This window comes from Homalodisca vitripennis, chromosome 6 (assembly GCF_021130785.1).
Source record: "Homalodisca vitripennis isolate AUS2020 chromosome 6, UT_GWSS_2.1, whole genome shotgun sequence".
Taxonomy (NCBI): Eukaryota; Metazoa; Arthropoda; class Insecta; order Hemiptera; family Cicadellidae; genus Homalodisca; species Homalodisca vitripennis.
Genome location: NC_060212.1, coordinates 57,189,182 through 57,211,100, shown reverse-complemented (window position 1 = coordinate 57,211,100; position 21,919 = coordinate 57,189,182). Strand labels below are relative to the sequence as shown.

Sequence of the window (21,919 nt, the reverse complement as noted above, 5' to 3'; positions counted from 1 at the left end):
TCTCTCAGGGCTTAGTAAAATAGGATTATTTTGTATACAAAACACTACCTAAAAAACCAATTTCCTTACAATGGAAATAAATCGTAATTTTGTCGTCAAGTCCGAGATAATTTGGACCTCTCAAGAACAATGTTACACACAAAATAATGTTAACAAAACACACTTGTTTAGGTATTAGTTTGAAGTCTTCACCTCAAATTTTTTGACTTTAAAACTCAGATATTGTGTAATAAATAATCTAATACTTTTCATCCTAATTTCAAAACTTTTCAAAACATATCTGTTACTTATTTTAAATAAATAACTTCAAAGAAAATAAAAAAATTTTTATTTCTACTACACATATTGAGCTCTTATGTAATTATAGTCGTATATATTAACTTTAGGTACATGTATTTATGTGTTTTATTAATGCCAGGTAAGTAATATAGGTTATCGAAGTGACCAGCCCATAACACACATTATATTTGTAAGGTTTGTAAGGTTGGTTTTGTTTAGATAAAGATTGTGAAATATATATGTATTATGAGAAGGGCTGTTGTGAGAGGATTTAAATAATAGGTTCGATTTGGCAATACAACACCCTGAAATGAACCAACACACATTTTATTAGTAATAGCATCTCATTACATTGATTAAAATTGTAATTAACAATGGATAACGTCAACTGACATATTGAGCACAAATTTTAATACCTTAATACTTTGAACACATGTTTAATATTCAATTATTCATTACAATTTATGTTTAATTTAATTCACTATATAATAACATTTACTAGTAATTTTTGTAGTGTTTCAATAAATATGTGTTCATGGACTAACGTGAGAAAACTTTCTTTTAAAATATCTAAACAATTACATAAATTTACATGATTAAACAAAATGAGTGACTTTTCAACATTTAAATAAAATATATGAAATAAGAAAATATAAATTTCAATATTAAACTATTCATTCGAATTATAATATTTTCTTTTCATTACTTTAGGTACAGGTACCTTGTAATTGTAAATGTATAATGAACCCTAATGTATAATACTACGTTCCTAAAAAAATTAAATACAAGATTATTTTAACTTACATTTTTATACGAGTAATTGACACTTATTACGGCTAAAAGAGACTTTTCCCGCACATGAACACAAGCACTGGCACTCCCGAACGTCGCTTTTCGAATCCCGTCCTCGACTTCCTCCTCTCCTCCTTCTTCTTCATTTTTGATGTTGTTCTCCCGCCAGCTCAGGACCACGCCTCTGCCAAATCTCTCCATCATAATTGGTGAGTACCAATTTTTCATATCAGCATGGCTGTCCCTTACATCGTCGCATGATTTTTAGAAATAAGCATTTTCTGTTTGTTCATCATTGGTGTCTGGGCGGATGTGCGTATCACTTACATCCGAAGGATGTTTGTCTAGAATTGTAATACAAGACTTCCTTTCCAGTAACTATCTGTACATTGATTCTATAAATGTTGTTATACTAATAATTACGTATGTCTTACATGTTGTTAACATTGAAAATGTTGACAGTGTTAGGTCTTCAGATTCACCACACAGCTCTTGCTTAATTTCCTTTTTGATGCAATTTTTACTTACGAGATCTGTTTTATGTACGCAAATTTTGATTCTTCTGTATAAGTGATAACCGGTTTCAAAAATAAAAATTGTTGGATGTACAGAGTGTCCCAGGAAGAGGTTTAAACGATTGATTTTATATTACTTTCCCATTTATTATGGACTGATTTTCAAACTCTACCCAGTTAATAAAGTAGGCTTTACAAATATTCTGTGAACATTAAGCTTTCTGAATATTGTAGAAACGAATGTTAACAGTTTTTGTTACAAAGTCTTAATTAATTTTTAATCCCTCACCCATTGATACTGAAATCATTTGTACCTGATATGACTGCTTCTGTTTGGAAAATATCATAGAGCTTTATCATATTACATTATAAATGCTTTCACTAAGAAGACTCTTTATTTTATAAAACTGCCTGTAATTTCTAGTTAAACAGATTAAATACTTTTTGCAATACTGGTATTTTATTCTCAAGTTTCTGCTTTCAATCGGCAGGTATGGTACTTTGTGAGGATAGTCACCTTTAAAACAAGCACATACTGCAGCTGCATATTAAGCCACGCTTAATTGCGCTTTAAATATAAATTTCTTTTACCTAAGTTATTTAATTCAATATTTCACTATGGTTATATAAAAAGATTTCAATATATCAATGTGTCACCACGGCTACTTAAGTAATTCTAAACAAATCTTAACAAAATTCAGTCTGCATAATTGAAAAATGTATGAGTAGACTGAGAGTTTTGGTAGGGTTTCAGACTGAAACCTATTTCAAACGGTAACTATAGACGCCTCTTTGGAGGGTATTAACCATAATTTGGCAATAATTCGGTGTGACAGGAGTATAAGGTCTAACCCATGTACTACCCAAAAGGTATAAGGATGCGTGGCTTAGTGAATAAGAAATTATATGCGGCCAATCTAGTGTTGGTTGGTATGTACAAACTGGTGTAGTTATGCCTGTGGCTGAATAGTTGTGCTTGAGGATATGTGTAATTAATGATGCGGTGACAACAGTTAACACACAGTGCGCTAGGGTCAGTCCCCGGGGTTACTTACAATTCCTGCGGCCAGTCTAGTGTTGGTTGGTATGTACAAACTGATGTAGAGAGTAGTTATGCCTATGGCTGAATAGTTGTGTTTAAGGATATGTGTAATTAATGATGCGGTGACAACAGTTAACACACAGTGCGCTAGGGTCAGTCCCCGGGGTTACTTACAATTCCTGCGGCCAGTCTAGTGTTGGTTGGTATGTACAAACTGATGTAGAGAGTAGTTATGCCTGTGGCTGAATAGTTGTGCTTGAGGATAGGTGTAATTAATGATGCGGTGACAACTGTTAACACACCGTGCGCTAGGGTCAGTCCCCGGGGTTACTTACAATTCCTGCGGCCAGTCTAGTGTTGGTTGGTATGTACAATCTGATGTAGAGAGTAGTTATGCCTGTGGCTGAATAGTTGTGCTTGAGGATATGTGTAATTAATGATGCGGTGACAACTGTTAACACACAGTGCGCTAGGGTCAGTCCCCGGGGTTACTTACAATTCCTGCGGCCAGTCTAGTGTTGGTTTGCATGTAAAAATTGAGCTACAGCCTTGCGATGCCTGTGACTGAATAGTTGCGCTTGAGGATATGTGTAAGTAATTAATGATACGGTGACAACTGTTGACACAGTGCGCTGTTAATCGGTCCACGGGGTTACTTACCTTTCCTGAGGTCAGTCTAGTGCTGGTTGGTGTGTACAAATTGAGCTACAGCCTGTGACTGAATAGTTGCGCTTTAGGATATGTGTAAGTAATTGATGATGCAGTGACAGAATCGCATGATTTTGTTTTTCCAGAACAATTGAGTAATTGCATATTTATATAAGCAGATTAATTTAAGTAAACCACTATGAAGAAAGTAAACTGGTTGAAGTAAAGTGCTGACAGAAAGAAACCAGGGACAAGCTACACTGTCCAAAGCACTTAGAGAAGGAAGATTTAATGTATTATTAACGCTCCACTTGGGAATTGTTCCACAGAATATCGACTGTATAAATCATCAGTTTTGCGGTGCAGACGCGGATATTTATGAATACTTTTAGGATTCAATTAGAGCATTAAATTATACATTATTAATATAATATTTTAAGAAATCTTTTTTTTGTGAACTGGGTCATGATTAAGAGCCGTTAAATTTTATTATAAGAGCAAGCTTGTAGGCACTACATTTATTTAGGGTTTTTAGATGATATAATTTATTGCATTTGATAATTTGTACTTTAATTGTGAAATTAACTAAGTAAACACTATGTATACACTAATTATATACTATACCTATGCATATAATTATTGTTACTTATAATAACTTAGTATTTTAATAGCAAATTATTTCTTTACGTAAATTATGGTGAGGTAAGTTGTCTTAGGCAAGCGCGGTATGGACTTCTTTCTAACTTTTAAGTACGGAGAGTCCTCACAAAGACGTGATACGTTGTTGTCTGCTGGTTGACTGCTAACACTATAAGTAGCCATTCCCTTATACTCGCAGCTGGACTTCACAATTATAACACAGAGGTGCGCAGTAGTCCAATATAACAAGAACAGTATTGGTGGACAGGTATAATGCATGGATTAAACAAACTCGTTTGTGTACAGTGTGTTACAAGATATTTCTATGTAATCATTGCGGATAGAGTTATAATTAAATTACCTGAAACCCCATCAAGTTAGGTGAACTTAATCAAGTTAAAAACTTAAAATTTCGTAAAGTATGTTTTATTTTAATAATCTGGATATTAAATCATTTATAAATAAACATTCCAATAATTTATTCATATTTTATTTATGTCAGGCCTTTCGTATTAAAAAATCATCGGACCCACACGTTTTAAATCAAAAAGGTTACATTGTGTGGTTGTGGTGTAAATTTTCACAGAATCAAAACTCAATGATTATTGTAATTTTTGTTTTTAATAATATATTAATAAAATCTAATAAAAAAAATCCATTTACATTCACACAAATCACTGCAGTAACGTAAACTCACCTGTGAATCCGTAAGTAAATTAGACCGGGAGTGAATTTAAACGGGTGGACTTAGCTCTTTTTGATCGTGGTAACTTTTCAGTCATACGTACGGTATATATTTCCTTCATCAGTCAAACAAGGCAAACTGTGATTATGTCACTATATATAACAATTAATAAACCATCGTGATATACAGTATATTAAGTATTGTATGTTTTCATCTGTCGTCTTCGTTACAATTGTTGGTGAAAATATCAAGATTTATTTTACTGGTTCCATTTAACGTGAAATAAAGCCACACAACCCCAAGCGGTACGAGATGGCAGATTGAGTGCAATCACCGGTGCTGCTCTGATTGTGTGGACCTGAGCTTTGCGTTTGTTTAGACTAGATTTTTCACGATTTTCAAATGTCTCTCCTATATTTATATACCATGTACTGATTCACAGATATGGAAAGCAGTAGTATTGTTGCCTTACATAGCATTATTTCTCTTTTATACGTTATATTTATGTTGATACAGATAATTGTTTGAAAATCTAAACTGATAGAATAGTTTCGATTTAGAGACATATACCGTATGCATCCTTTCGCTTATAGTTAATCTATTATTTACCTTTATTAAAACAAACTAAATTGGTAATTTCACCTTCTTTTCTATCACCTATCATTTCCAAATTGTTGAGTATCCTTATAAATATAACAATATCAGGACAACTATGTTATTATATCTTGGTTATATTCATATTTTGCTCCGCGGAAAACTTGTCTAAAACACTAAAGCATTAGTAATGTAAACATAAGTTAAACGATAAATTAAAACTTATGGTATATGCAAGTATAGGTCATATTATTTATAATTTTATATGTCTTGACAGACCAAAATAATATAAAAAAATATGAAATGGAGAGAAACTACAGTTTTAATTTTAATTTTTTTGAAGTGAAAACTTCTTTAGGCGCGTTGAGCGTTTTGGTAGAGGGTAAAATCCTCGGTTCGCGTCACCGACATGCTAAAGTGGTTTCCATGGAAACGTTAATAATCTTTGGAAAATTTGTTTATTCTATTTTAGTAACTTTGTGCTATTTATGATATATTAAACGCCTAATACTAAATCTACGCAATGTAATATGCTAATGATAATAGTATATCTATAGCTATGGAGAGCCAGACTTGCGCACGCGCAGTAGCCTGTGTACACGTATACACTAATACATCGACTATTTCTGACTGTATTATGTGCGCGTTGGACGCTTTTTTGATAAGTATAATTTTGTGAGTCACGTCAACAATACGTTATAGTAGCAGTACATCTGTAATTGTAAATGTGACGCGTTGTACATTAAGTATTAGAGTGTAGAATACATAAGTAAAGTTAAATTGACCACGTGGGAAGTTCAACTTGTGTGTACTGGATTTTGTTTATTTAACTGAATTTTTAATTTGACTATTATTGTAATTATTTAATTGAAGGATTACTGTTTATTTATTGAATTTAAATTCATTGACTTCAGTATAAAAGTGAGTATGAAACATATTAATATTTTTATACAGATAAATGAATAATGAAAACAACGAATATATTTTTAAACATTGATATTAAGCGGAGACTTTAATATTAACTTCGCAGATGACAAAAATTTATCATTAATTGAATTTTTGAATGAAACATTACGTTTGACTATGTCTAATGATCAAAAAGTCAGTACAACAAAGTATAAAACGACTATCGATGCTGTTTTTATACGATATTTAGATAAATTTCAATCAAATATTTTTATTTCTTATTTCAGTTACCATAAACCTATTGTATCTTTTTTAGAATACAATGAAATGATTGAACGAACAGATAATCTAAGTATTGTCGAAATTAATGATGACAATGATGTAAATAATGAAAATAATGTTCAAACTTGAATTCATTGAAATTCGTGTAAATATAAATACTATGTATAATTAAGATAATTGTATATTAATTATTTTTTCAACCACTTTTTATTTATATTTTGTTCATGATTTGTTTAACCCATCATATTTAACTAATAAATAAAACATAAAAAATTTCATATAATTTTTTTTCAACCACTTTGTATTTATATTTTGTTCATGATTTGTTTAACCCATCATATGTAACTAATAAATAAAACATAAAAAATTGCATATAATTTTTGCATATAGTTTTAATTACACTCAACTTAATAGTTCCGTTTTCACTTCTATTGGCAGTCCCACGACTGCTATTTTTTTTATAATAAAGGTTTTTAACAAGACAGCTTGTATAATTTTATGAATTAGGTTTATTAAAAAGTGAAATTATAAGAACAATTAAGATTAAGGATGGAGAAAAATATTGTTCTACAAATTGAATTCACATAAAGAGTAATGTTTAACCTTCAGATCTCCCTCGATGATATTGTTTTAGAGATCAGTCGTGAAACCTGCGTGAATGTTACAGTTTGTATTGTACTTCATTTATTCTTTGAATTCGCTAATTTATCAATATAATGTTTAGAATGTAGTTTGCAATGTTCAAAAACTTAAAATAACCGTAACTTTTTAATCCTCATCTGCATATAATGGTTTTGTTTACTGTAACCTTGAAAATATTTGTTAAATCACCTATGCTTACACCATGAGACTTCTCTGTGGTAAGTAGACTTCCTTTTAATTAATCAGGAACCGCGGAGAAAAGTACTTTTAAATCTTGTGTGTGCGGCTTAGAGTTTAATTTTTCTTAAAAAACTGTTGCAATATTTATCAGCCCTTTGGAAACACTATATAATGGTTGGTTATTTACGATGAGAAATTACTTAGGTTGATCACACGAGCCAGTTTTATCAGGAAGTCCACCAATAGTTTAAGCTTAGTATTAAATAAACAGGAAATTGTAACCAACAAGTAATTATGTAAATTTAACCGTTTAATTGTATAAACTTTGGCTACTATTAAAAATTTGTTATTATCTATTTACTTATATCTACTTACCTTTGTTATATTTCTCTCCGTAATCATTATAATCCTATTTTAAAATAAATATATTTTATGAAAAATAGCATATATTAAACTTGAAAATACAACTTATATAAAATAAAACATGTTTTAAGCTGTAAACTGTTAGAGTCAGCTCTAGCTATTACTATGAATGTTTCTAATTGATTCCGATTAATTCCAATAGACCTTTTAGTTCACGTCCGAAATACTCAAATCATGATCAGTATGTAACAATAGATGAAGGTTCATAAACATTTAAGACAAATGTTGAGAAAATTAGGATATACTGAGGGCAAGAATTATATTTAAGAAAAAACAATTGCTTTGCGAATCTTCTCCATCCATCTATTGTTAGTAAAACGAGTTTCTTTGATATCAAAAATTCCCCTCCCCAACCTCTTAGTGCAGTTTGTATTGTACTCCCGTCATCTTGTTAAACGACTAATTTATGTAGTTGCTTGGAACATGGCCAGATTAGAGATATAAATTAAACAGAGCTATAATCCAGAGCTAGTACAGACTGAGAATAGTTTGTTCTAAATCAGCAGATATGTTTGTTACACTATCACTCGTGGGGCTGGATAAATTTATTTCAGTCTGTCTGTTTGCCTGTCAGTCAGCACAATATATGTAAAAGAACTAACCTATAGACTTTATATTGGGCATAACATTTATTTTAGACGGCTTGAACCTAGATAATAGTACGATATGTCATTTTGCATGTTCAATCTTTTTCTGAGGTATAGAAAAATAAAATTTTTGTATGATTGTCTGTCGTATCAATTACAGCAATTATATCAATTACAGCAATTACTGTACAATTAAATTTTCCATCGAACCTCAAAGAAGTCTGTTACGCGCCACAGGATGTGGCGTACTCATACATTGTTAGCTGAGCGTTAGCTATCTAGCTATCTATCACTCTAGACACTGTAAAACTTTCATTTCTGTCGGTGTTTGTGTTTCTTTGTTAATCCGCACAATATCGCGAAATTAAATTGGCTTATATACTTTAGATTTTCCGCGAAGCTTCATATTATATATGAGTAACGATGAGCTCGATAAAGGTGCATGTCACTCTCTGGAATTTGGCTTTGTTCTTTGGGAAATATTTTTACATTGGTCTCAAGGGTAACCATAATTGCAACGAGAAAATCGTACGACGTTTCAAAATGCGGCATTTGTATTTACCTCTTTAGAGGTAAAAGAAAAACAATAAAGGAGATATTTTATGTTATAAATTGGAGACCAGATGTGATATCAGCACAAACTGACGTCTAGTATCCTCATTAACTCACTGTAACTTTAATTATTTCAACACTGTTTTGAACACATGACGTAGCTATTTCAGGACCTCAAATTCATAGTTCACCTTCCTCAAATTCAATTTATATTTGAAGGTATTTATTTATAGGTTTCTCTGATGTCAAAACAATGTAATTTTGTTTCGTCGTCGAATTTGTCTGGATTCATTCAGACGAACATAATTCCAAATTCCAGGAGGCAAATCTGAGACAGCGTCAGATACCATACACTGCAATAAAAGGAAGATGAACTGGAGCTAAACTCAAATTCAATTGAATCAACCCTTCGTACCATAGCTAAGTTATGTGTTGGATACTCGGTTGGCCCACCTTGCTTAAAGATCGTGTCTATCACATCGTAGTGACTGGTTTTTGTATGTCTAAAAATAGATATCTGTCCATAGGAAATCTCCTCAGACAAGCCTGTTGTATATGGTGTGACGTACTCCAGCCTTGTATGTAAAGAACTTTCTCTCTTAATTTTCAATACTGAGGTCGCATTTCTTCTTTTGGGCTGTTAAATTTACACGTTTTTTCCAGACTTCATTACCATAATAAATAAAACTCTATTACAGGAATACATATTTGCTGAATACTGTAAACTACCGACATAGACTACACAAAAAATCCAAGGTGGCCATTATTATGTATAACATTACGACCGAATTGTATCCTATATATACTACGCCACTACGTAGACATAAACCTACTTATATGGGAATGTATGCATACACCATGTAGGACATTTTGAATGAAAAACAAACAAAAGGGGGAGATTACAGTATCGATTACATGGTTCAATTTATACCAGTGAAAGGCCTTGCTTTTTTTCACTGAGTGAAGTCTTTGATTGGTAAATTTAAACATTTACTTCTGGCCTGATTCACTAACTGTTCAAAGCTTTGAGGTCCACTCAAATACATTAATACAGATTGTTAGATAACTGTATTTTACGCAGGTTTGTGTAATTAAACAACCGGCTTTACATTGACTGATAAAACCACGATTATCTAACACAATACATCCCTTTTACTTCGGAAAGAGCCTAAGTATATTGAGGAGATTTTCATTTTTAGAGTAACTTAGGGTAAAATTAGTGTAACCCTATACAATGATTTCAAATATACATATTTAAATTCGTTTTTTATTTTATATATTTGAGGGTTGTACTCCAATCTTAACTAGTCACGCGTTTGTTTAGCTCCCCTAAATTTGAGTTCGTGATTCGAAGTCGATTAAGGAACAAATAATTTATTTTATTATATATACATAGTATTGGGGATTTTTCAAACTCTAAACTATATTATCATGTTTCATTACACCTCTGAATGCCTGTGTACCACAGTGGAGACACACAAATCAACTTAGAGAAACCCAAAGCTTAAACTAATATTATCATATGGTTGTTCCTCTTAACGTCTCTAGCTTTTTTAGCAGCAACTTTTTTGAAATTAGAAGGCTCACATATTTATAAATTCAGTCTATGTATAAATGTTATAAATTATCAAAGTACATTCAATGAAATTTAACTGTCGGGTAAAGACACAAATCGATTTTTTTAATGTGTTGAAAGTAAAGGAAACCTACTTTAAAAATGCAGCAACATTTAAAATGCACCATCAACATAAAATTATCAAACATTATTATCAATTTGTATGTTAATTATTATTATAATAGTTTAACGTATGTAGCATACACGTAATTGTTGTGGATGTAGACACATGGCCAGATATTGCACTGGCTCACATAGGCAGCCACGCTATAATCTTTGGAGCCAAATAAAGTAATTTTGTTTTACGTAGTAGGATTGTATTGTAAAATATTTTATTTATATTTACTAAAATAATTAAGTATGAAGTAATCAAAGTTTTTATAAAAGTCATATTAAAGCTTTTTGTACAGTAAACATTGAGAGATCCAGTGAACAAGATGACTCCGAAATACTGTATAGCTATAGTCAAGTCAATAACACACACTTGTCCCGGTCTAACATGTGACTACTACCAATAACATGACCCTCTAGATGTAGGACACACATTTACAATTTCACTTTTACACTGCGAGCCGATATAGGTGGTAATATTGGTAATGTTGTCTGCGGCACTTGTCTACGGCAGTACAGAGTGTGTGCTACATACATTTATGTAACTAAATTACACTTGGTTTTAATGGTTTTAGAATGGCACCTACTAAAGTTCTTATTAAAATCGTTTATAGCGTTATACTAAGATAACAGCCACATACTTTAGTAAAATCTTAGGTTTCTTATTAAATAATACTATTACTTAAAACAATATTATATTAATCATCAACAGGCAACAAACACTCATGTAACATGCAACACTAAACAATATATTTTGGTGTAGCATGGTTTATTATAGTGCCTTGTTAAAAAACGGTAATATTTAGATTTAAAATAATGCTATTACAAATCTTAAATAACATGAAAATAATAACACACATTAAAAGTTTATTTACGGCAACATAAGTTTTTTCTACTAATCTATTATGAATTCTGAATTCATCATTTAATCTTAGAAGCTGTTTCTAAACAACTATCGGCAGAAACTGACTACAAAGTTATTATTATATTCAGTCTGCCATTATCCTAAGGGTCTTATTTATGATGATTATTTTCATAATTCTTTGTCTAAAGCTTTCTTAGATATAGATAAACAATTTTGGTAAATTTAAATTATGTATGATGATTAGTTTTTAGGAAAGGTAGCACACACTCTGTACTGCCGTAGACAAGTGTCGCACTCAACATTACCAGTATTACCACCTATATCGGCTCGTAGAGTAAACGTGAAATGGTAAACCTATGTCCCACATGTAGAGAGGGTCCTGTTATTGCTACTAGTCACATTTTGGACCGGGACAAGTGTGTGTCATGAACTCGAGTAACGCTACTATAATATATGCCAATTTAAACTGGGCGGTATAGGGACGTTGGGCTAACCTTAAAGTTCGGTTCTCCTGTAGTTCTCATGTTCCAGGCAGTAATCCGCCTATATTGAACCAGGGAAGCGGTTCATGTATATCAATATGAATTCAAACAGCACACTGTGTCAAAATTTGCTGTTCATTTTAAATTTGGAGGAGATATTAATGGGTTTTTACAAAGACATTAAGAAACTCATTCAATATTAAAAGAGGTCGTTTAATTATTTCATGAATAAGTAGGTATTCTGTTGTATTTGTTTTAAAACAATAACCATATAATATATAATATATATATAATATTTACAGATTTGTCTTTTTTGTTATAAAAATTTTTTTACTGTTTGGATCACCGAATCTTAGTAAATTTTCAAAATTAGGGATACTCTGTTTTAAGTTCTCGTAATGGTAAGTCTCTATTTTAAGCACTGATTACATTAGATTCATATACTTCATTCATTTTAGTTTAGATGAATATGTGATGAATATCTTCACTAGACTCTTTAGAAACTTAGTAAGGTTTATTAACTAACTTTTTACACTGTGCTTTGCAATTATTTCAGTTTTCTGTAATAATTGTAATGTAATGGTTTTCTCCAAAATGATTTTTGTTTGATCTTATAATTAGAGGATATATTCCATATTCACCAATAAACATAGTGTGTTAATGAATTGTTACAAGCATCCTATAACGCTATATTAATACACCCCTTATTATTTAATTCTAAATGCAAAATTTTACTACTGTTGTCAGCATTTAATTAAATTGTTTCTTTTCTTAATTTCGTCATTTATAAATTTTAATAACATCATGACTTTTGAACAAATATTCATTATTTCTCTCAACAATATTATTTTTGTTAATGAATGAATATTTGGATATATGTTATATTTGGATATGAAAGGTTTCACTAATCATTTTTCCTTTCCGTATAGTAACCAGATTCATTGTGACAGAAGATGCATTATGAAGGAAATAATGATTTTTTTGTTATTTATAGTGATTACCCAAAATTATTATTTAAATCAAAGAAATTATATTTTGACCCTTCTTAAATAAAGAGTTATTTTAATTATTTTTTGTTACAAATTTCCTTTAAGACCCGTTATAGATAAACAACTTTTTGAATTAATAAATAAAAATTCTAATAGAAATATAAACAATTTGATTTAGGTTTTCAATAATTTTGATCAAAAAGCAAGGTTTAGTAAGATCATATATAATATTTCAAATGTATTCTGTAGGGTAGTATGGACAGATTGATTTTCAAAACTAGGTTCTGCAAGATTAAAATAAATTTCAATACCAAAAGTTTTACATTTTGAGTTTCTGAAATGTATTTCGGATTTAAACATCTTCCTTTTTATAATAATATAGTTATCCTTTTTAATCCTATAAATCTATAGTATTTTCTATTATAGTTAAAGACCAATAACCGTACCTTCATAAATGTTTATTACAAATGTATCAGATTATAAACCACTCAATACAATAAAATAATTAGAGTCAATTATTGTGACGTGTTTATTATTGGCATTGAGTTACGAAACTGCTTTATACACTATATAACATTAGTGGTCTGATATAATAGTAAAAAAACAATTATATCTTGTTCCATAATTAGTAATATTGCCTTGATCTAGTGTGAAATTATTATTTAGAATTTTAGACGAAAATGTACTTTATTTGCGTTGACACACAATAATGTAACGTAGTTAATGGAAATGTCACGTATATTACAGACGCATTTGGTTACATTTACAATTAATTGCACAAAGCGTCTCGGTGACGTTCTGCTGGTAAATGTCACATTTTTCCAGCAACACGTGCAGTTTGGTCACTGCACATTATGTGTAATATGCAAACAGTATTAGGGAAACACTCGTATATTGCATTTTCAATGTGACGTTACATTTTTAACACATTTCCCTTTTAAAAATTATAAATTTAACACTGTGTACAGGTTTGGTTTACTATTTCTGTACGTTTTAACGGTTTTTATTTTTTATTAAAAGGTTTCACTCGATTAGGATATCTGTTCTAACAGCCCTTGTATTTAATATTGTAAACAAACTGTTCTGAGAAGTAAAATTTGCCTTATTTAAACAAATCACACTTTTAAGTTTTGTATGGCATATCACATTATTAGTTGACTTTGAGTGGGTAATCGTGAGTATAACTGTTGCACATTAATACCTAAAATGATTGAAATTTCATTACACATAAGTCATTATTATTAAACATATTTTGTATGATCTTAAAATATAAAATTTGGAAAATAACATTTATTAAAGACATTTATAAATTAGATTGCTAGAAGCATTTCATTATATGCAAACTTCTCATGTAGGTTTTTAACAATTTTCAATGTATTTTAATCTAAATAAATTGAAATTTTAGTTTTTAGCGAAAATGCTTAGAAAAACGTGGTGTATGGTATTTTTAAAGTACATAAAGGGGTATTACTTTTTTTTTAAGTAATAATTTTGCAATTGACAAATAGACAACTATTGAAGTTGAGAGTTTATATTTGGGATATTTTATTAAACTAAAATGTCTAAATTCTAAAATAATAACTGATGCAAAATGTACTGAAAATTATACTAAAATAACACTAAGAATATTTGTAATTGTAATAAGTATACTATCAAATAATTATTTTTCTACAAGCAAAATATTATACTTGAAATAAGTTGTGTATCTTACTCATAAAAATGCCATTTTAGACTACCCTTTATTAATTAATGTATGACTCATCATTTTCCGTCACTTGTTTATTCCGCACTGTATTATAAACTCGGTGAAAAACTTACTTAACCAGCCAAAATTAATTATTTAATGTGTCTTTCCTTAAAAGTACGAATCTGTTGCCTTTTTTACGAAAAACTACAAAACACTAGGGGTATTGTTTAGAAGAATTTTAGTCATATTGGAAACTTATTTATTATTCATTGAAAAATAAACTTTGTACAGTAAATAACTTTTACACAGCACTCGGGGAACTACAGCAAGACGGTTTTGCTTCAACACTCATTTAGTCTCATTACACTGCGATAAATAAGTTTGATAATTTTTGTAAATGCAGTTCTAAATGTTTTCTATCCAGCAATACAGTCTAGAATTAGGTAATTAAAACAACTTTGTTACAGATGTGGAAATAATTTACTTTTAGTAGATTTCTTCCTTGTGTATTGTGTGTGAACTGATTTTGCCTACGTGAAAAAGGGTTAGAAATAATAATACAGTACGACTAACAGTAAAGAAAATATACAAACATACAATATCAATATGTAAATTTCTACCACGGGTTGTATACAGAGATTGAATCTCCCTTCTCTCTCAGCCAGAAAATCTCTCCGGACTGGACTATTGTTGCCCTAAAACAGGAAATAATACAAAACTAAAGTACAATGTATTAATTACTGGCTAATAGAAGTTAAAAATCAGAAAAATTCAGTATATATATATATATATATATATATATATATATATATATATATATATATATATATATGGAGACTACACGATTAATGTTACTTACAAGAATTGAATGTTGTAATAATATTGATTTGTGTTTATTATTTACATGCCTTAAAACCTGAAGTTGCTATATGTACGTTATGTGGTTCTATAAATCTGCTGCCGTTAGCGTACACGGTTATAGCTATATAGCGCTGGTATGGACAAATATTAATACAAAATGTAAATAATGCAATACATATAATGCATTGCAATACATATATGTCAGTGTTTACATATAATTACGTTATTTAATAAAGAGAAGCATTTAATGATTGTCATAGATTCAATGAGAGATGGTGAATTTCTGAAAACTATAATATTAGTTTCTTACATTATAGTTATATTGATAATAGCAAACTTAAGTGGAATGTAATGAGTTCTCCATAACTAGAACATGGATTCAGTCAACAGCCTTGAGCAGTGATTGATCACCCAGCCTGGCGGTAGTTTATCACATTTCATTTTGTAGTCCCAACTTTCGAACTTTTACAAAACTCCGGTTCCTTGTGTAGGAAAGAGGAACTCAAATGCTATGAAATTGAATGCATACTTTGTCTGTCTATTTGTCTGTCTGTCCTTCGTCTGTGTGATCTGCAACATGATACAGGGTCTCTTGTTCCAAAGAATAACTCTATTGATTAAAAGACCAACGAAGTAAAAGTGGACACTATTTGCCCATATGTTTATATGTTATACATTTTTCCTTACATTACGTATGGTATTTCGACAACCTACAACAATTGCTCTTATATAATCGCACCTTTTAATCGCAATCCATGCTTCGAGACATCTTATTATGAATGGCTCTTACAAAAGAGGATCAATGTCGCAAACTAGAGGTCGTTACCCCAATCCAGTTTAAAATCACTGCTTTTCAAAGTTTTAATTTAAGAAACACTAAAAATCAATACTTTTGTTAACAATTGTTGAATATTTAGTAAGTTTAAAATTACTTCAAAATAAATAATCGTAATAAAATAAAAAATATTTCCTGAACCTTTTTTGAACTCAAAATAAATTATATTTACCCTATTTATTTCCTAACAGAAATGAAAACTTGACTCAGAAGCTCCAACATTTCTGCCGTTATTTATAGACCGAAGTGTTCAGTCGGCATTCTTAAATCATTAAGTTTTGGTAGTCTGGTTTAGTTCACTTTTCTAAAACCCCATAAAGAAAAATCTATGGGTAAGATCAAGGGAGCGAGCTGGTTAGTCCACAGCACCATGTCGACCTATCTACATGCCCGGTATAAGAATGATGTCGTAGTGAGGTTTAGCACTGGCTTGGAAGTAAAGATTGTAATGGTCCCGAGTTATTACTTGTACTGCAGAGGCAATGTTGCGTTCCAACATTCGTAAGTATTGTAATCAATTCTAACTCCAACCAAGAATATAATCGAGCAATAGAATCTATTAAAATTCCTGCCACGGTTTTCAATTCCTGAGAATGTCGGGTATGCTTACAATCACCTAATGGGGGTTTCCGAAATTGAAAACACGTAGTAAATAAATATGTACTTAAAATATATAAAGTGCATACATAGACTGTAAATCAAAAGGTTTAATATCATAACTGAATTTGAACATCATCAGCTTAGAAGTCCAGACTAGGAAAAATGAACCCAAATGATGTCACTATACAAGAACACTAATCAAGAGCATAAACAATACGTCACATACGCACCAGCATAAGTGGAACACTGCAGTATCCACGATATTACACTTTCTCTGGTGAGAGTCACACAGAGTTGTGTTTGAGATAAAAGTTAATTGGCGATATTCTCACTAATTAAAATGAAACATAAGTGAACCGATTTTAGTAAAACGACCCTGAGCTTTACCCCGTAAAACAATGTAAAACTTTAAGCACTTTAACACCCTATTTTTGGTCGTAGAATTAGTACAGGAAGTGATTGGTACGTAGCCAAAAGCTTTTTTTTATTGTAAAGTTTATACTTTTAAAATATTTAACCGATAGGTTCAAAAGATAAGAATTTTGCCTAAATAACTCATAAAACCCTGGTAAAAATAACTCAGCATTCAGATAGATATTAATTTTTTTTTTTAACGAGACATGTCTCATACGTATAAGATAGAAAATAAATCTTTAAAAGTGTTTAGAACTTTGAAATTGAAAATAGTTCTTATTGGCCTCCCCGGGCTTGGTTTTATTATGATATGGACCACAATAACACTTTTGATTGTTTAAATCTCTAATATATTACATGGAATCGCTTACAAGAATGTGATATTGCCTGCGTAGTCAAAGTCAGGCATCCATCTCATGCGAGCTTCTGTCTTCGGCTCTGTATCGAACTCTATCGCAGTGTTCTGTAACACAATACCACTTAAAACATTTATCACTTTAATACTGTTTTACATACAGGGGGATTTTAATTCATGATACAACATCTAGCTTAATACTATTTATATACAGGTACCATATACACCTCACACTTAATACTGCTCAGCCAACATAAGCACATAGTTTTATCCAGAAACAATGTGGAAATATTATACTATTTTGTTCTTTTGTGTTTATTTATACAATCTACGTTCACTGCCAATGCTTTGTGTTGTAACTACTTATATCTATACTGTTTGCATGCATTATTTCGTGTCTTTTTATATTGCTAGAATTGCAGTAAAGATGAATATTTACATTAAAATATAGGTAAGAAAATAATTTAGAAGACTAACACTAACTATAAACTATAACTTTTCAGGTTATACCAACCCCAGCTGTAGCTCTATACGCCTTACATGCAATGGTCATTAATCACAGATCATATACCTGCCCCTGTGTTAAATGTTCAGCTCTGGTAGTTATCATATGGTCAGTATACCACACAGCTGTCTCACGAAACTCTTTGTTGTAGTTATAACCGTGATGTGAGAATAAAACTAACACACAAAACTCGCTCTGAACCACTAAATTTCCTAATAGGTTTCAGCGTCCCAATTCCTACTAGTGAGGATTTCCCCATAAGTCCAACCGACATCTTATGTAGCAGCCAGTATATCGTGTACTGGCTCAGCATCGTAAAACTTAAACAAGACTTCTTTAATCTAAAACGGAGAAGATAAAAGAATTATTGCTGAGGCAATTAGGTTGAGTTATAGACCAGTATTCTTCTCCGAAGTATATTATACATATGTGTTCCAGTACAATGTTCTACTACACTGCCATATGCTCTATAATTAAAACCTTGGAAATTTGTTTCATTAACTGAATGAGCTAGTGTATCTTTCTTTGGTTTATTCGGGTTAAATTTAAAATCCCAAAGGAATTTCTTAGTGCTATATCAAGGATTAATATTATAACAGCTGTAATATAGATGTGATCGTTAACTGTTATAATATTTTAAGCCATAAGTTATTGCTAAACACTTGGTTGGTATCCTCAGTCAAATCTATTATTTGTATTTCAATACAGCGTACAAAATCAGGTATAAATTACCTCAGAACGACCAAAACAGTTGACGACGGTGATGTCGGCGTCTCCTGTGTCCACGAACATGCCCACGGCCACACCGCTCACGCGGTCCAGTGCCTGCACCACGAACCGTCGGAAGTCGACCCGTGGTCGCGAGGACTTGATGGTGAAGATAATGGAGTCCTGGTTCGTGATCTTCCCAGTCTTGCTACAAGAGAGGGTGTAGGGCGAGGGTGTTGTCTGGGGCAGCGCGCTGTCGAATGGGTCGAGGGTGAGGCAGGTGCTGGAGTCCAGGTCCTCGGCAGCTAGCAGCAGTGCTGGAAGCGCTAACCAGACAGTCACTCCTACTCCTGGCAGCATCTACGTCACGTTTGTCTGACTCCTGCTCGGCTGTCTTATGCCTATCTTGAATTGTCTGGTAAAATAATATACTCAATTGATTTAATGGCAAATTTAATTAATTCAAAACTACGTTTCATTTACGTTTCAATACGCAACCAATATAACTTATGAATTTCCCTTAAATAGATCGAAACATTGTCACGGCACATTGAAATTATTTTACAAAAATAATGTTTTTAATATTAAGGAGTTTTTGGTAGATTTTTTGTTGAATATTTTCGGACCTTTAAACTATTTAACAGATGAACAGTGTGCGATACAAAACAATGCACAGAGTTTAAAAAAAATATTGGCATAAAGTATTTTAATATTAATTATACAAAATTAATGTAAATATTTATTTCTGGACTCGCCTGGTAACTTTTGTTTCGAATGGCCTCGTCCAAAAAATAAACTGTTTGGAAAAGTATTGTTTTATTAACATTTAGTACTACTATATTGGTGTGTCAGGTATTATTTTGGTTTAGCACGTATTATATTATCGGTATGAATTCAGCAGTTAACGAACGCAAGAGAAAGGCCAATGAACTGAAACGTTTTTTTATACTCCATGACCTTGAAAATTGTATACTGTATGTGAAAGCTCTGTGATTTGTGTAAAATCTCCATATTCATTCAACCATATAATTTTTATTACCGTTAAATGTTATTATTGTAACAAGTTTCTACTTTCTCAGTTTATAGGTGTTTTTGTCCATTTCAAATGTTATATTGCAATGAAGCTTCAAATGTATTCATTATAAACTGATGAGACAAGCCTTACCCTATGTGCAGTAGACCACCTTTTATGAATAATAATAATGCGTTATTTTGATAAATATAGCTTTTATATGAAATATAAAGAAATATATATCACGTCTTTGTATAATTTACGAAAATTTATGAACTCAAGAAATATAAATTTTATTAAATTAAAATTTATTTTCATTAGTTCTATTAAATATTGGTCTGAAGTTAGTACCTTACAGGAATTTACAATTTTATTATAAACAAAAATTCTTGGCCAGATCCATCATGAGAACTATAATATTACAAAAACTTTCGACGCAGTAAAATGTATTAGTAAAACCTATTACTGTTTATGAATTCAACCTGATTACAATTGATACAAATAAAGTATTATTGCAAGAAATGCAAAATAGCTATCATATTAATGTTTTATTTATTATTAGATAACGTTTAGAATTATTTACAATTATTAAATTTCTTATATGGTAGTACGATGTGCAATATTTACTTTGCCTCAATTAAAACAATAAGAAATTTCAAACCAAAATTCAATTTCTATTTTGTAATACAAAAATTAAAACCGGCTTAAATCATGACCAGCATAATATATCTAACCTGATATTAGGCAGAATATTTAGTAACCACTTTACAATGAAAACTAAAAGTCAAGTTAGCATACAACTGATAGTTAATCAAAACATATTATTGTTGTACCACAAAATGTTAGTGAACCGATATAGTTATAAATATCAAGTTCACAATCACTTTCCTGTTTATTGTAAGTTTTCACATTAACCTGTGTAACCCACTTTGTGATGATCGCAACAGATCAGCACTACTACAAAGTATAATACAATTATTACATGGTAGTGACTGGTGTTGGCTTACCTGTATTATTTAGGGACACTGTAACTTAAGAAGAAACTTTGAAGTTCATTTTAAACCAACACAACGATACACAAGAATGCCCACGTAAATGTATAATGTTAGTTTTATCAGACCTCTCCATCTGATATCAATGTCACTTGTCTCACTTCTGCCATAACTGACCGATGTCGCTGATTGTGTATACTTTTATGCATTTTTTCGGTCGTTACACATTCATACAGAACTATTAAAAAAGTTTCTTAATAAAAAAAAATATATTAGCTCTATCACAGCTATAATCTTTCTATGATAAACTGAGGCAATTTTTCTAAACAGACTCCTCTATTATTTTGATTAATAAATATATGGTTTTGACGATTGAGGAGTATAAAGAAAATGTGTAGTTCTTATTTTATTTCTAAAAAATACAAGTCAGCTTTAAAATTTAGATTTTACCTATAATGATTACATATATATAATTTGTATTCTAAAACGGCTATATATTCAGTACAATGCAAGCGACAAGCAAATGAATAAATTTTAATTCAGTTACTACCTTATACAGCTGTATTTCAGTACTAAACAACTCAACAATAAGCAAATAATTTATTACTTGATACAATATCAGAAAGTATATGGTAGGAAGCCGTAGCTTCGAACACAGTTTCCTGCTGAACAACTGACATCATAAGTTTATCATTTTTAAACGACACACCAAACACCCGTATGATAAGTAATGGCCAATGGAAGATATTCTAATCTCCTGATCCATTTTCCAAATTTAGACTTTAGCAAGTAGTAAATGCTTGATTCTTTGTTCATATGACAGGATTTTTAGGGCCTGAAGGTACCAGTGGAATAAATAGAATGTCTCTGCAACATTCCATGGTCTTTTATAGATTACTTGAGTTGAAATATACAGGCCAGTGTGGAGGCAAAACAAAGTGGGTAGTGTTTTAATGGGTGCACTTACAATATATTATGAAAGGGTCATATATCGATTTTAAAACAAATTTTTCCACGGTTGATTCTGTTTAAAATAAATGTACTCCGTCTCTAACGACTTACAGAGTGTTTAGAAAAGGTTGCCACAAACCTCTGTGATCATATTACGCATGATTCCAAAAA

General features: G+C 31.1%; 1 protein-coding gene across 1 annotated transcript; it reads right to left on the bottom strand.

Annotated features, from left to right (window-relative positions):
• Positions 1 to 14,757: 14,757 nt before the first annotated feature.
• Positions 14,758 to 20,980, bottom strand: LOC124364345 (putative defense protein 3). The gene is made up of 4 exons (XM_046819734.1): positions 20,813 to 20,980; positions 18,818 to 19,208; positions 17,597 to 17,688; positions 14,758 to 15,210 (listed from the first exon to the last, which is right to left on the bottom strand). The coding sequence occupies exons 2-4, from the start codon at positions 19,151 to 19,153 to the stop codon at positions 15,132 to 15,134; spliced, it is 507 nt and encodes a 168-aa protein (XP_046675690.1). The 5' UTR covers positions 19,154 to 19,208; positions 20,813 to 20,980; the 3' UTR covers positions 14,758 to 15,131.
• Between the last annotated feature and the right edge of the window lie 939 nt (positions 20,981 to 21,919).

What these genes read in the sequence shown, in the direction of transcription:
- LOC124364345 (XM_046819734.1), bottom strand. Translation starts at nt 19,153, where the DNA reads ATGCTGCCAGGAGTAGGAGTGACTGTCTGGTTAGCGCTTCCAGCACTG. An exon ending in ACTGTTTTGGTCGTTCTGAG is followed by an intron (nt 17,689 to 18,817) that starts GTAATTTATACC and finishes ATTGTGTTACAG; the next exon opens with AACACTGCGATAGAGTTCGA. An exon ending in GCAGGCAATATCACATTCTT is followed by an intron (nt 15,211 to 17,596) that starts GTAAGCGATTCC and finishes TTCCTGTTTTAG; the next exon opens with GGCAACAATAGTCCAGTCCG.